The sequence below is a fragment of the Lygodium microphyllum genome, chromosome 28, assembly GCF_053477565.2.
Source record: "Lygodium microphyllum isolate KBCC chromosome 28, Lygodium_microphyllum_v1.1.10, whole genome shotgun sequence".
In the NCBI taxonomy this organism is placed as follows: Eukaryota; Viridiplantae; Streptophyta; class Polypodiopsida; order Schizaeales; family Lygodiaceae; genus Lygodium; species Lygodium microphyllum.
In genome coordinates this window covers 99,588,822-99,604,479 of record NC_141162.1, presented here as the reverse complement: position 1 = coordinate 99,604,479, position 15,658 = coordinate 99,588,822, and the positions used below count along the sequence as shown (strand labels likewise).

Below are 15,658 nucleotides of genomic sequence, written 5' to 3'. Positions count from 1 at the left end.
GCAAGGCAGCTTGTAGGGTTGAAAAGGCAGCAATCAACCAATTCATAATGATTAAGGCAATAGTTGGGAACACTCAAGTAGGGGCTGTAGCAATAGAAAGGAGGGACAGCAATTGTAACCGAATGCAAGTGTAGAAAGCCTCTAAAAGTCACTGCAACAACTGAAGTTGTTTGGCAGACTAGAGAGACAAGGGATGCAAGAGGATCTGGATATGCAAAGTGGTCAGATAGACCCCTATTTATAGTCACATGAGGCAACCAACTCTCTTGGGTGGTGCTTGGGTTGTCTTGGGTGGTGCACAAACACCTTGGGTGTATTAAGTGTGGGCACCCAAACATTGAAGGTCCATTTATATTTGAGTTTTTGTGGGATTCCTAATGAGCTAAAAAATAGGTTTAAAGTTAACTAACCCTTTGTTGAGTAACATACTATGACTAACAACCAATGCAATGCCTATGAAGTTGTTAGCAAATATGTCAGTTCATGGCTAAGTCTATGCATCTCAATGGGCTAGGGCACCAAGATATTATCCTAATTATTTGGGCATTTTTCCTAGCATTTTATGATGGTCATTTTAGCATTTATTGCTGGCCAACCTGACATGATTTATGGCATTATTTTTACCTATTTATTCAAGCCTCTCCTCCACATTCATTGATCATTCATCACCTAATTGGTTCTGGTGGAGGGAGAGGAGCAAGTGCTAGTGCCTTCACAGCCAATAACTCACATTGGTTCTCTAATATCTCATATCTTGGTACATGGATTCCATTTCCCAAGTATCTCTTTGCTTTTGAGTTCCTTGTGCAGCATTCTTTTCTTTTGCAGTGTTTCTCTTTCTCTTTCCTTTGTCTCTTGTGTTCACCAAGTTATCACAACAGTTTTTCCATGCTTCCATCACTGCATCCACTTCTAACATGGTATTAGAGAGCGGGATCATTATTCCTGCTGCTGTTTTATGCTATTTGAAGTCTGAGTTTTGACTTTTCCTCTGCTGATTGGACCTATTCTAACTGCTACAACTGATGTAGCCATCTTTTGATCATTTTCAGCCCATTTCCTCCGTGTTGTGTAGACTGCCATTTCCTTTTCAGCTTTTTGAGCCTATTTCAAGGCTAGGGACCTATTGCTAACCCTTCAAAATCTACATTTTGGAGTCTGCTGCCTGCAATTAACTAATCAGCACCTACATTTTGGCTATTTGCTCCTGTGCAAGGCTGGGCGACTGTATTTTCACGCTAGTTCTGGTTATTTTTGGTCCATTTATAGAGGGTTCATGTGCATGCGGTTGTCGTATTCTCATCACTACACTCTGGTTATTGTTGATCTTTTCTCTATGTGCTTTCTTTCCTACTTGGAACTAGTGCAATGCTTGTGAGTCTATAATTTTGGCATACTTTTCTCTTTGAAGATCCCTTTCCTTTCTTCATATTCTCAGTATCTCCTTCATGATGGCTCCTCCGGCATCTCCTAATGGTTAGCATGCAAATATTCTTTACTCATCCACAAGTGTTATGTTGGAGACTTGCTATGTCCAGCTTTCGGGTTTTGAAAGGATGCTATCTCTTGGTTCTTCAGATGTTCCAGTTTCCAAAAGGGGTGCCACATGGCCAAAGAAGAAGTCTCAATGCTATTATTATGGCAGAAGCGCCATCTCCGAAAGGATTGCACGACATTAGCAACTTTACAACAGGAGCCGATGCGGACGGTGACGACAGGTGATGCCGCTCTCGACGAGACTTCTTCTCCGGGTCTTGGTTTAGGCTCCATCTATGTGGCCCCGACGATAGCTGCAAGGGCCTCCCTTTTCCAAGCTACTAGTGCAAGTGATGGAATCATCCCTCACAACTCTCCAGTGCCAGAGAGAGAGAGAGTGCAAGAGGGTGGTGAGATGGGGTAGGTGACCCTCATCTATCCAAGTATACAGGTACACAGGTTCCAGAGAAGGGTTTCCCTGATACACCAATCGAAGTTTAGAAGGTTCAAATCTTGGAGCTGGGATTGGCATCCAGATTCATGATGAGCTAATTATTTGACAGAGAGCTTGAGCTCACACAAGGGAACACCAAAGGCGAGGAATCCATGGTCACATATGTTCAGAGACATTTTTGACAAGCTGGTCTTATATAATATTGCGCAACATTATTGACAAATATTGAGAGTTGCTATGATCTTTCTCTATTTACAGGAGTTGATATGATCAACATCGACATCAGGTTCTCTCCGAGGCACCTTGGTGGTGGCTTGCGCACCCACTACTTGGGTATCAATGGTTCTACTTTGGTGGTCCTTCTTGTATGTACTATCATGGGACTATCATTGTATATTGTATTGTATCAAATCATCCATGATCTGAGAGAGGGTGTTAGCAGTTATGTCTGGTTGAGTCTGTGCATGTCAATGGGTTGGGGCACCAGGATATTATCCTAATTATTTGGGCACTTTTCTTGGCATTTTATGATGGTCATTTTAGCATTTATTGCTGGCCGGTGTTATTTTTGCCTAGTTATTCAGGCTTCTCCTCCACATTCATTGATCATTCATCACCCAATTGGTTCTAGTGGAGGGAGAGGAGCAAGTGCTAGTGCCTTCACAGCCGATGACTCACATTGGTTCCATATAGTCTCATATCTTTTTTGATGGATTCCATTTCCCGAGCATCTCTTTGCTTCTGAATTCCTTGTGCAGTGTTCTTTTCTTTTGCAGCGTTTCTCTTTCTCTTTCCTTTGTCTCTTTGTGTTCAGCAGTTTTTCCACGCTTCCATCACTACATCCACTTCTAACAGAAACATCCCACAAGCAGTCCAAGCCAGAGGACTGCTGACTAGCATCAGCAGGTGACACCATCTTATCCTGCTATTTTTGCAGCCTTTCATCTCTTTCTCTGCTCTATTGCCTCTTCTATGACATTGCCAGCCAATTTCTGTGAAAGCTCCCACATTCAAAGATCAAAGAGTAGCACAAATGAACTGAGCACACTGAATCACAATACACAAGTGTATAAGCGAAAAAGAGAAGTCAGAAAACTTAGTATAGCATAAACTGCATGGTTGCCAAAATGACAGGCTGTCTATAAATAGGCATGGATGGAATGCTTGATGAGGAAAGTCTAAAAGACAATTCGGCAGCAGCCATTGAGCACCCAAAAGACCCAGAGAATTACTAAAATGAACGAATGGCCAACAAAAGTTCAGAGCTCTTGATATGCTCCACTGACTCAATGGCAGACCTCACAAACAAGCTCTTGATATGCTCCACTGACTCACTGACAGGCCTCACAAGCAAGAGATGATCATAATGTTAACAACTGCTGATGTGAACTGCCCAAGTTTCTACTGTCTGTATTTTGCCTCAGCTGATTTGTAGAATTCCAAGTTAGCCAGTATGATTCTTTAGCTGCATTTGGACCTAATGTCTGGAGTCCACGCAGCCACAAACTCACAGGACATAGTTACAGAATGGGTTAACAGAGAGAGAATGGCACAGCATCTGACTCAACATGTGTATTACATGCAATGTAAGACTTTCTGCTGGCCCAGGATAGCAGTTCAAGTGGGCTGCTGTGATGAAGTCCAAATATACATATATACTTAACCCAGTCACAATGATTAATACTTGTAGAGAATGATCCCAATTGCGATATAGGATTCGTAAGGACCCTACTCAGTCCCTAATGATTCATATACATTACATTGGGAATGGCCAACCTCTCCAGAGCCCTACTAAGCACCCTAAGTATATTTCGAGTTTCAACAAAGCAAGCATCAATTCTTTCAAAATTCAGAAGTGCAGATGTGACAGGCATTGTGTACCTGCATGACAGAATCAGATTCCAAATAAATCAACCGCTTGAAACTGGGAAATAGGTTTGGAAGGTAAAATGGAAGCAACTCCAATGCTTGATCCTTAGCACTCTCTGTTGCTATAAGATGTTTAATATTTTCAAGAATGAAGGCGTCTCTGTTCCAAAAGGGACAAGATGTATTGGGAACTGCTGACAGAATAGATTTTAATATGGATACAACAGCAAGCACCATTCAAAGCATATTCTCACTTCACATTTATTTACATCCAAAGATAGAACTATTCTCAAGTATGGACAGAAAGGTACCTGATAACCTCAAGATTTAAACCTGAGAAGATAGCTTTCAAATTCTGTATTTCTGAATCAGAGAGAGCAGATGGTACAACAACACAGAAGTACAACTCCTTGGGCTGCCTGTCACAAAGACGGAACCGATGTATAGCTCACCTTGCCATTAAACTGAGATGATCACATCTGATAGAGAGACTGCTAACCTTGAGTTAGCAAATGTGGAGTTTAGGACCACAGATACAGCGCGAAGATCTCTTCCATTAGCTGCTGTAACTATCAGAGCCCCTTTGCCTTCATTGGCCTTAAGAAAAGATTGACAAAGTCAGATCCCATTTGCAAGATTTGATTCATTCCTGTACAAAGTAGTATTCAGGTAAACGCAGGAAGAAAGCAACTATATCTAATAGAAGCTTCAACATCCTGGCTTGTTTTCTCTTCTGTTATCTTTGTGTTTTAAACTGCAAAGCAACATTGAAAGGAAATACAAGAGAATGGATGCACATAAACATTTTACACATTACTGAACTCTTAAAGAATACTAACTGATCAATGACAATTGTACTCATATAGATGTCCAGCACTCACTCCATCGGATTTGGAATAAAGATATCAACGTAACGTTAAAGAAAACACAAGAGAATGCATGCCAACAAACATCTCCACGGTACTGAACTCCAAACAGACAACCGAGACATTCTCGTCATCAATGGCAATCCAGCATCTATAGATGTCCCTTTTACTGCCGACATTTCTTCCGTAAATGAAAAGACAAATCATTTAAGTGACATACGGCTCACTTTCATTCCTGCAAAAGGTGATCTTCTAAATGCTGTACGCAGCAACTTGTGATCCCTCGCTTCATAGAGCTAGCACACAGCTTCTCATAAGATGAGCAAAACATCGTATAAAGAAAATGCATACACGAGGTTTGTTGATATGCTTGTCTTCAGACACCCTATTTCTGAGTTCCTCCACGGGAATCCAGTTACGATGAGGATCCGCAGGGTGACGAACATGCGTGACTGGTAAGAGAAACTGCAGAGACACAAAGGCCAGAACAACCAGCACGGCCACAGCAGGCAGGAAAGGCCATGGTTTTGGAGGAGGATCGATGTCTGGTTTCATCGCCGGTGCGCCACTAGCCATCGTTTCCCCATAGGGGGATGCCCTCCGTGCGGGAGGAGGCCCGTGTTGATGCATCTGGAAGTCAGGCATAGATATGGCGATTGAGCTGTGTCAATGAAACGGGCGGTCATGGTCCTGAGCCCCTCTGTTTGCCGATCGCTAAAACGAGGGAGCGAGCGTGCAGATCGATGGAAGAAGCATCAGGCTGGTTTAACTCTCACCGCGGCCTTACGGAAACGGAGTGCGCTAAACGATTATGTAAAAATGGATAAATACCCCTAGCGATGTAAGAGACCCAAAGCTTTTGTATATGTATAAGTATTTATGTATCCATGCATAAACATGTTTTATAAATATACCAAGTTATTTAGTTTTTTTCTCAATATGATTCTAAGATGCATATAAAACTAAATCAAAAATATTATTCAATTTCATCATGGAAATTTAACTTACACATTTACTTGTATACAAATAAATAAGCAATATCCTTACATATAGTGATATTAAAATCCTATAAATAGATTAGTGCATAAGACAAGTTTGTGTATCTCGACCATACGAAAACATGAAGAATTAAAAATATACATATTTCGGGTAATATAGATTTATTATCCCATATTAATTATTAATACATAAGAAATATAACATTACAATCTAAGATAGAGAACGAAAGGAAAGTATATATAAAATAATATATACATATATTACTAAATATTAGAGAGAGAGAGAGAGAGAGAGAGAGAGAGGTATCATATACCCAGGCCCTTGTATTAGAGTCTTCAAAATAAGATTGTACATATCTCCACTTTTAAATAGTTGAAGGGGTGGCAAGCCTTCCCTACAAAGTTTGAGACAGGGTGAGGGTGAAAAGCCACATGGCATGGGTCTCAATGGCTCTATAGGTGTGAGTGGATTGAAAATGGGGTACGGGCAGATAATGCATGGGTGTGTGGGTTCCAATGAAGTTTGATTGTCATTCTCTTGAGTGGTGGCAGGTGAGGGTGAGAAATCGCACAGCATGTAGCTCAATGTTTGTGTGCACAAATAGATTGCAAAAGGAGTGCAAAATAGACAATAAGCAATCATGCAGGCTCCAAAGCAAGCATGCATGCAAGCTCTAAAGCTGTTTCACATGGTCACCCTTAGAAAACTTTCAAGGGCATGACATGTGGCCCCCTTAAAAAGCATTAAATAATAAGTAGAAAATATTAGAAATTTAGTGTTAATATTTAATATGTTAATTAGATTAATGAAATATGTAGATACAGTATATATGCATTAATAATGTATGTATTAGATATCAATAACTAATGATCGAGAATATGAATGTGTGTGTGTGTGCGTGTGCGTGTGCGTGTGCGTGTGCGTGCGTGCGTGTGCGTGTGTGTGTGTGCGTGTGCGCGCGCGTGCGCATGTGAAATACACTAATCATAATCAAATGTCACAATCTTATATATCAACACATATTACATTGATATGTCGTACACACACATGTATATGTACAATGAAATTAAATATAACATATATATGCTTTTTTAATATTATTTGTGTGTGTGTGTCTATTTATTATTATTATTATTATTATTAATGTATACATAATTAAGTTCTTAATTTTCATAACTAAGATATATAATATGATTGATATTAATATATAATTAACATAAAACTATGTTTATGTATATTTATAAATAAATATAACTTATATCATTATAATTACAGCATATATTGTGTGTTAAATATAACTTGTAATACTTAAATAAGTTATTATATAATTTATAACATATAATATTAAATTATTATAACATATTATTTATCATGTAATCATGTAATCATGTTATAATTTTCATATTAGATATTTTGTTATTATATGTATATGTATATAATTACCTTATAACATAATTATTATAGTTATTACAATATATAAATTATAGTGTACATAATATAATTATAATTCATATACATTTTGAGGGGGCAGGTAAGAAATGCCTTGCACGAGAGAGAGAGAGAGAGAGAGAGAGAGAGAGAGAGAGAGGCGGGGGGGGGGGGGGGGGGGGGGGGAGAGTTTGTGTGCTCGTGCAAAAACCTATCCACCCACCTACTTCACATCACCATGTGGCATGTGCTTATTCCCCCACTGAAGCTTTCAAGGGAGCTAACAATGTCTACTCTCCCAAAAGCTTCCATTAATAATAATAGAAGAATGTAAAAATATATGAAGTATGTTGGGACAAGATTTGATATGTCTCCATTAACTATCAATGTAACCTTATGAAAATGAGGTGCATTGAATGATCATGTACAAGTGGATGAATAACGTAAGGTCAGATTTACATTTAGCAAACAATCATGTAAAAATGGATGACTAGAAGAGAGAGATTTGACCTATAAAAAAAGATTGGTCAAAGTAATGTCCATTACATAGAATGATTGTCTAGCTATAGATGGCAGACAATAAATTTTTTTGCAAAGGAATTAGGAAACACACAAGAGTTGAATCTATGCCTAACATTAAGCATTCTTTGCTTATCATGTATACCAACTAATTATGTATAAACTATTTTTATAAAAGTAATATATAATATTATTTGTATTGATTTTTTAGTTATTATAAATATCAGCTATAGATTTCTACATTACAAAGTAATGATATGCACAAATGTATTATATAACAATGTCTTAATACATTTAAAAAATATCCTACAATATTAAAAACTAGACTATTTCAATAATATATACAAGTAAAGAGTTTTGCAATATAAATTGATATTAAATTTTTAATATCAATAATTTAAAATAATATTAATAAGCACAATAATTTGTCATATTAATACAAATTAATGTTTTGAATTATTAATAAGTGAAAAGATTCTATAAACATAAAACTTAAAACATTAATGTTAATAAGTAAAAATATTTTGTATTTATAATAAGTAAAAAAGTGTCATTACATTCATAAATATTAATATCTATGGTATCAATAAATAAAATGTTTCCTTAATATTAATATGTAAAATGAGTTAAAATTTTATAAAATTATTTAGCAAAATATGTATATTACAAATAGATAATAACATTTGGTAATATATAAAAATAAAGTGTGTTGTAATTAGAATATTTATATGATATTATAAATCATTTAATAAATATGTCCTCTCTCTCTCTCTCTCTCTCTCTCTCTCTCTCTCTCTCTCTCTCTCTCTCTCTCTCTCTCTCTCTCTCTCTCTCTCTCTCTCTCTCTCTCTCTCTCTCTCTCTCTCTCTCTCTCTCTCTCTCTCTCTCTCTCTCTTTTTGTATGAACAATCACTAGATTTAGCACATCATGTGAATCCATAGCCACAATTGCAACTTTTATCTCCACAAAAGGCAAGGTGAGTAGGAGAGCTCGATGAGAAAAGAAAGTTAAAAATGTAGGCCACCTAGGTGGCGTTTAGCTCTCAAAATAAGGCCCATTTGGTGTGCCAAGTCTACCATTGAGGTCGGATTTGTTAGCAACATACCTGCTAAGAGCAAAATTTAGGGCCAGAACTGGGCCTCTCCCAAGACATGCATGATGATCACATCCATCAAATATCTTGAAAAGTATCAACCCCAAGGGGAGTCTCATCCTCCCACAGTCCACCTCGGCTCAAGACCATCATGGTGAGTCAACATTGGTTCCCGATATCATGTTACTCCAAAACAATGACTAGCAATTCACCCCCTTACTCAATAACTCCCTATCAATTCATCTACCACTCCATTTTAGCGTTTTTGCTCCATTGAGCTCCAGTATCATGGTTTTTCCACCCCCTCACTCAATAATCACAACCATTTACCAACAAGAGTAGATGCTTGTCTCAAGTCCCCTCCTTCACACCCCACTCTTAACAATGCATAACAATCTATTGTTTTGTTATTGTCTGCCAAACTTTGTGCAACATCAATCCCTTGCATGAATACCTTATGGAGAATACCACCCCTCCCCTAAAAACCCCACCACTCTCCCCCCAACTACCCCAATCAAAATACCAACAACTCCCTATACCTGACTGGTTCACAAGAAGGCTCCTCTTAGGACATGGGTGAAAGAGGAAGAAAAGTCCCCCCCAACCCCCCCAAAATCACTACTGCAACAACTGCCCCAACAAGAGCGCAATCAAGACAACAATGGAGCACCCTCAATCGGCCCCAAACTTGATGAGCAGGATCAAGAATGTAAATTTTTTATTTAGTTCCCCAACGAATCTATGTTTCACAGGGTTAAGGAATATCAAACTCATGTTTTGTATGGTTTATGTCACAACGCAAGGTCGCCAAATCTTAAGATCATGGGTCAAGGATCATTGGCACCCTCTAAGAATCAAAGTCCTTTATACTAGATACTTACCTAATAATTTCTTCCTCTTTCTGTTTGAGTCCCATGAAATGGTTGTCAATGTGATGGCCCATGGCCAATGTATGTTACACAACTCCTCTTTGATGCTTTTCGAGTGGTTTGAAGAGTTTGATTTGCATCCCCAAATTTTAGTAGAAGTAGATTTGAGTAAAATTGCAATTGTCATAATGATAGAGGGTACACAACTAGGAAGTAGGAAATAGTCTATAATAATTTATGCAACTCCTACTTTAAATATCGTGCATAGGGTCGCTTCATTAGAGTTTTCCTTGAATGGGACAAGGATAATGAAGAAAATCAAGCCAAATAGATAGACAAAGCCAAACCTAAGGCTGTTAAAAGGGAAGGAGCAAACTAATAAGGAATTCCAACTAGCCCAATTAAAGAAAGCCAACTCCAAAAAAGGGAAGAAAAACCTGAAAGGGAAAAATGTCTCCTCCTCTAACTTGGACAATAAGTATACCCCCTAGTTTTGCACATTTTTGACTACCAAATGGAAACTCACCCTCTAATGTTTGACTTGGACTCTTCCTTCCACAATGAAGAGTTCATAGATGGCACCCAAAATTTTCAAGAGAACACTAGCTTTGTAGATGAATTCGAGAAATAAATGACAAATTATGACCTTAATGTAGCCTTGACTGGTCATGAAGACAAGAAGTTGGACGTCAACTCACAAGCCAAAGAGGAATCCTTGCCTCACTTTAATCCTCTCCCTATGATGAGAGTGACCAATTCAACCAGAGGGATGGTTTGAGCCCAAGACTAATGAGGACCCTTAAATGGTTCAATCTACCCCCTCCAATGGGATACTAGAACAAGTAAGCAAAAGAAGACTACCCAAAGTTGGAGGAAGCATGGACAACCCCCACAAGACATCCTAGAATGGCAAGAATAAGAAGGCTAACAAATTAGGTAAGAAATGAACAATCTTAAGGTTATGATTTACAACTACAAAGATGTTACCAACAAAAGTAGGGCGCTAGTAATTAAAAAATGGATTAAGTCTAAAGGACTTTCCTAAACATTGCGTGCTCACGAGAGCTTAAAACAAGCAGAGGGTGCACCTCCAAATGAACTTAAAAATCATCAGTAATAAAGAGTACACGTGGTTTACCACCAAACATGAAGCTAGAGTAGGGGGAGCTACTATTGGCATCCATGATAGATTAGCTCCAAGCCTCAAGGAGGATCACATCAACCCTAACAATAGATGGGTAGCCATTCACATGAAAGTTTTAGAGGAAATAACAATCATTTCTGTGTATGCATGGGGAGCCCTCACCCAAACTATGGGAATCCCTTAAACAAATAAGATGCCCCATCATCTTGGCTAGAGATTTCATCATGGTTGAATCTCCTCTGATCCTGTGGTGGGTAAAGGGCAAATTGTTTCAAGTAAAGAGAGAGGATCTTGGCTAGGCCTTAAAGGATTCATAGCCTCATAGAACCCAATCCCAATTCTTGCTTCTCCTAGTCAAACAATCATAGGGGTGACCTACTAAGAAAAGTGAGGCTTGATAGGTTCTATATTACCATAGGACTTCAAACTACCTTTGTGGATGCTAAGGTCCAAACATTCCACAACATCCTACTTTAACTAGTAATGCTTTTATTATCCAACTCCTCCCAAACAATGCGGCCAGGTTGGTTCCACATGGACCACAAACTCTCTTAAAATTCAACTATGTGCATGAAGAGATTTTTAAAACATGGACCAATGATTTTACCCCATTGAAATCCCCTTGAGGAAAGCTATTCAATATACCCAAAATTTTCTTAGAGACATCACAATAAAGCAACTCAAATTCATAGAGAGAGATGACAAACAATCCCCAAAGAAGCCATAACCCTAAAAGCTTAGGTTGAGAAAGGAAATGAAGATCTCCATGGCCAACTTATAGAGGCCAAAACAAAGCTCTGTAAGGACAATTTTCTAGAAGTAGAATCCCTACAATACTATTTTAGGAGCTAGTGGGCAAGAAAAGAAGATTGCCTATCTAAATAGCAATTAAATGTGCTCAATGTACAAAAATATAGAGAAAAAATCCATTTCCTTAAGAAGTTGGATGATCAACATGCCACAACTCAAGAAGAGAATCTTGAAATAGCACACAACTCCTTCTCGACAATCTTTAGCCTACTATCTAAAATAGACCCCAAAAAAATAACTACAAGAGGAGAGATAACCTGATGTCATGAAAAACTGGTTTTCACATACCTCGGGTGTATCCTAGATTTAGGCAAGAGAGAGACTAAGATGGTATGTGGGAATTCCAATAGTCACAAGGTGTGACCTACCTTCCCTTATTCTATTGTCATATAAAGAATGAAGAATAAAGTGCTAGTGATTGTGGACAGCCGCCACTTGTGGTGCACGTGTGTAGGCATTGTGTACAAAGTGAATGTCAGTGGCTAGGCATAAGTGGCCTTTAAACCCCAATGACCTCCCACTTAAAGTCAAATGTGCCTGAGTATAGAGAAAATAAGAAAAAAGTGACAAAGTACAAAATGTACATATAAGCATAATAGGATGAGAGATAGACATCATCTCAGTATCTTCCTAAGGAAGGTATAATGTTCCATTGGGAGAATTTTAGAGATTAGATATATAGGATTCTCATTTGTACTGAAGATCCTAACAAGCTCTATCTAGTGATCCTCAAGCACCTCTCTGGCTAATAAAGTAGTATTGGACCTCAATATGCTCGATCTTCATGTGAGAGAATGGATTACATTCCAATTAAATGAAACTCATAGAGTTTGAATGCAATGTAGAAGTCATATCTGTCATACCAAGGTCTGGAACCAAGTAGCCTAACCATAGGGCCTCCATGCAAGCCTTAGTGGCTTCAATGTACTCAGCCTCAAGGTAGTGCATTTGTGCACCTTAGACATCCAAGAAACAACACCCCCAACAAAGGTGAAGATATAGCCAAAGGTGGACTTTCTATTATTTGCATATCCTTCATAATTAGAGTTTGTGTAACCCATGACTCTAATATCCTAGCTATCATAGCTAAAGCACAAGTCTACAGTGTCCTTGAGGTATCTCATAATATCCTTCACAACATCCCAATGTCACTAGATGTCACCATATAATGAGCCACAACTTCCGCTACAAATGCTATGTTAGGTCTACTGGGTATGGCATATATCAAGCTGCCCATTATATATGCACATGGAAACTTGGCCATCTCGACCTTCTCATCATTTGACTAAGGACAATCAACATGACTAACCTTCACATGGGAAGGTAAAGGGGTGCCAATCGAATTACCACCTTGCATATGGAATTGCTCAAGTACTTTGTGGATGTACTCCTTTTGGGATAAGTAGAGAAGTCTCTTAGAGCAATTGTGTGTAATGCGCATACCAAGTATGTGAGAGGCATATCCCATATCCTTTATTTCAAAGCTCCTCTTAAGCAGAGTCTTTAAAGTATCCAACTTGGCATGAGCACTACCAGCAATCGACATATCATCAATATATAATACCAAAATGATAAGGCTACCATCATGGGTTTTCTTCTGTAAAGACACAAATCCATATCACTATGGGAATAGCCTTATGAATGCATAAAAGCATTTAAACTTATGATACCACTCCCTAAGTGCTTGTTTAAGTCCATAAAAACTCTTTCTCAACTTTCACACTAGGTTTTTCGTGCCTTGTTTCCCAAAGCCCTTCAGCTCCTGCATATAGATATCCTCATGCAGCCTAATGTAAGAAAGTTGTTTTAACATCCATCTAGTAAAAATCTAGATCTATATGTGCAACCAAGGCCAAAACTAAGAAGAGGGTTATCATATTGGCCACATGGGAGAATATCTCATCAAAGTGAACTCCTTTTTCCTATTTAAAACCCTTAATAACTAAGTGTGCCTTATATGCTGGCTTAGGGTGACCAATGGTGCTCTTTAACTTACACACCCACTTGCATGGCAATGCATGTTTTCAATTGGGCAATGGAGCTAAATCCCACATATGATTCTTATGCAGTGAATCAAATAGACACTATATGGCCCTCTCCCAAGAGTGACTATCACCTCTAGGCATAGCCTCCTCATAAATAAGGGGCTCACCAAAATTTGTCACCACGATATAATGCATAGAGGGCTCATAATGATCAAGAGGATGCGAGGCTCTGGTAGAGCATCTCAAAATTGGCTAGGGGGGCTATACATCATATCCTCTCTATGCAACATCAGGATCCTGCACAATAGGTGAATCCTAGGCCACTACATCATCATTAATAGAGCTACATGTTATCTAACTAGGGCTAGTTGTATTGTAATTGAATGCTCATCCTGAAAGATCACCTTGTGCACCTCAATCAGTGGCTCTCGTAGCTTTTCTTAGATAGGGATGGTTGTATTGTAACAATATGCTCCTCCTGAAAGATCACCTTGTGCACCTCAATAACTAGCTCTAGCAACTTATAGATCTTGCTCTCATGAAAGACAATATCATGGTTGTGTAGATAACTTTTCAAGCTTGTGAATCTCAACAGTGATAGACCATCTCACTTGTATCATCATAACCAAAAGAGATACATTTGATGGACTTCTTATCTAGCTTGTTGTGTTTGTATTTGGGAATATGGCATAATGTCTCACACCTGAAGACTTGCAAATGGGCATGTGAGAGAGGTTTTCAAAACCATATCTCCTCTACAACTCTACCACCAAGAGTAATGCATGGGGATCTATTAATCAAGTGAACGGTAGTAGTAACTACTTGTACCCCAAAAGTGTGTGGTAAGCCTACTTGAGTAAGCATATTGTAGACTTTTACTGAATAGTCCTATTCATGCACTCTACAACACCATTATAGGGTGGGGTGTAAGGGGCAATCGACTGATACTTAATACCCCTCTCATCATAAAACTGCTCAAATGTCTTAGAGAGATATTCAACCCCATTGTCAGAACATAGACATTTCAGCCTATACCTAGATTGGCTCTCAACCACAACAAATGTAGGTAGAGCTTATGAGTTCTGCTTTTATGGGATAGGCCTAGACCTTACGTGAATAATCATCAATGAATGTAATGAAATACTTTGCAGCACCCAAGGATTGTAGAGCATGACCACAAACATATGAATGAACTCGAGCCAATGGCTCACCTGTACACATAGAGCCAAGATTTTGATGCATATTACCAGTTTGGAGCTAGTTTGCCAATCATATAAACAATGATCATATGAATCAAAATATGAAAAGTCCACTGGTGGAATATATTGCAAACAAGTCAAGAAATTCATTCCTCTTAGGAACATATGCCTAATTCCAAAGAGATATATGTGGAAGATTGATCACGGTCAAAACATGATTAACATATCTAAATACAAGTAAGGGATACAAGCTCCCAACCTTGGCACCTCTAGCAAAAATGAGGTTGCCACATGTAATCTTCCTTGTAGAATCACCAAAAGATACATAACTGAAGACAGCCCTCCCACAAATAGAAACAAACACAAAACCAGGGTAGAAGCCTGCAAAATCTATACACATGGCTGAGCCATTAATCTCAAAACAAGAAAGAATCATAAACCTTGCTCTTAACAAATGAATAGAATCATCATCTTCATCTTCATCCTCCATAACTTCAATTGTATAAAAGAAAAGAGGAAAGGGAAAAGAGAAATAGAACTTTTGCACAAAGGAGAGAGGAGAGAGAACCACACAAAAGGAGAATGTGTGTCTTGGAAGAAAGGAGAGAAAGAGGCACATAATAAACGATGCACTCTAACCCACCTTTTCCCCAAAAGACACACAACCCTTCATATTCTTTATTATTTCTTTGATTTTTTAATACATTTGCATTCGTAAGACTTTAGCCTTTACATCTTAATTCTTTTTAGCTCCTTCTAAATGCATGCACGTACACTTTTATGTATACAATTTATTTTGATGAATGTGAATGTGGCCCCCTCATGTGGTATCTCTTTTTAGTGATTTTGTAACAAAGTGAATACTATTCCCTTTACAAAAGATGAAAATGTGGTGTATGTATGGTCATTTTTGTGCCTTGTTTTTATGCTTCCTTTGGTGTCATCA

General features: G+C 38.3%; 1 protein-coding gene across 1 annotated transcript in view; it reads right to left on the bottom strand.

The window, feature by feature from the left end:
- The window catches only part of LOC148011794 (uncharacterized), a 39,124-nt gene extending 33,626 nt beyond the window's left edge, over positions 1-5,498 (bottom strand). Inside the window, exons 1-4 of the mRNA XM_087670519.1 lie at positions 5,017-5,498; positions 4,299-4,396; positions 4,111-4,218; positions 3,812-3,959 (exon numbers count right to left, since the gene is read on the bottom strand). Coding sequence (XP_087526645.1) covers positions 3,812-3,959; positions 4,111-4,218; positions 4,299-4,396; positions 5,017-5,310 — 648 coding nt within the window. The 5' untranslated portion in view covers positions 5,311-5,498. The remainder of the gene's footprint in view (positions 1-3,811; positions 3,960-4,110; positions 4,219-4,298; positions 4,397-5,016) is intronic.
- Between the last annotated feature and the right edge of the window lie 10,160 nt (positions 5,499-15,658).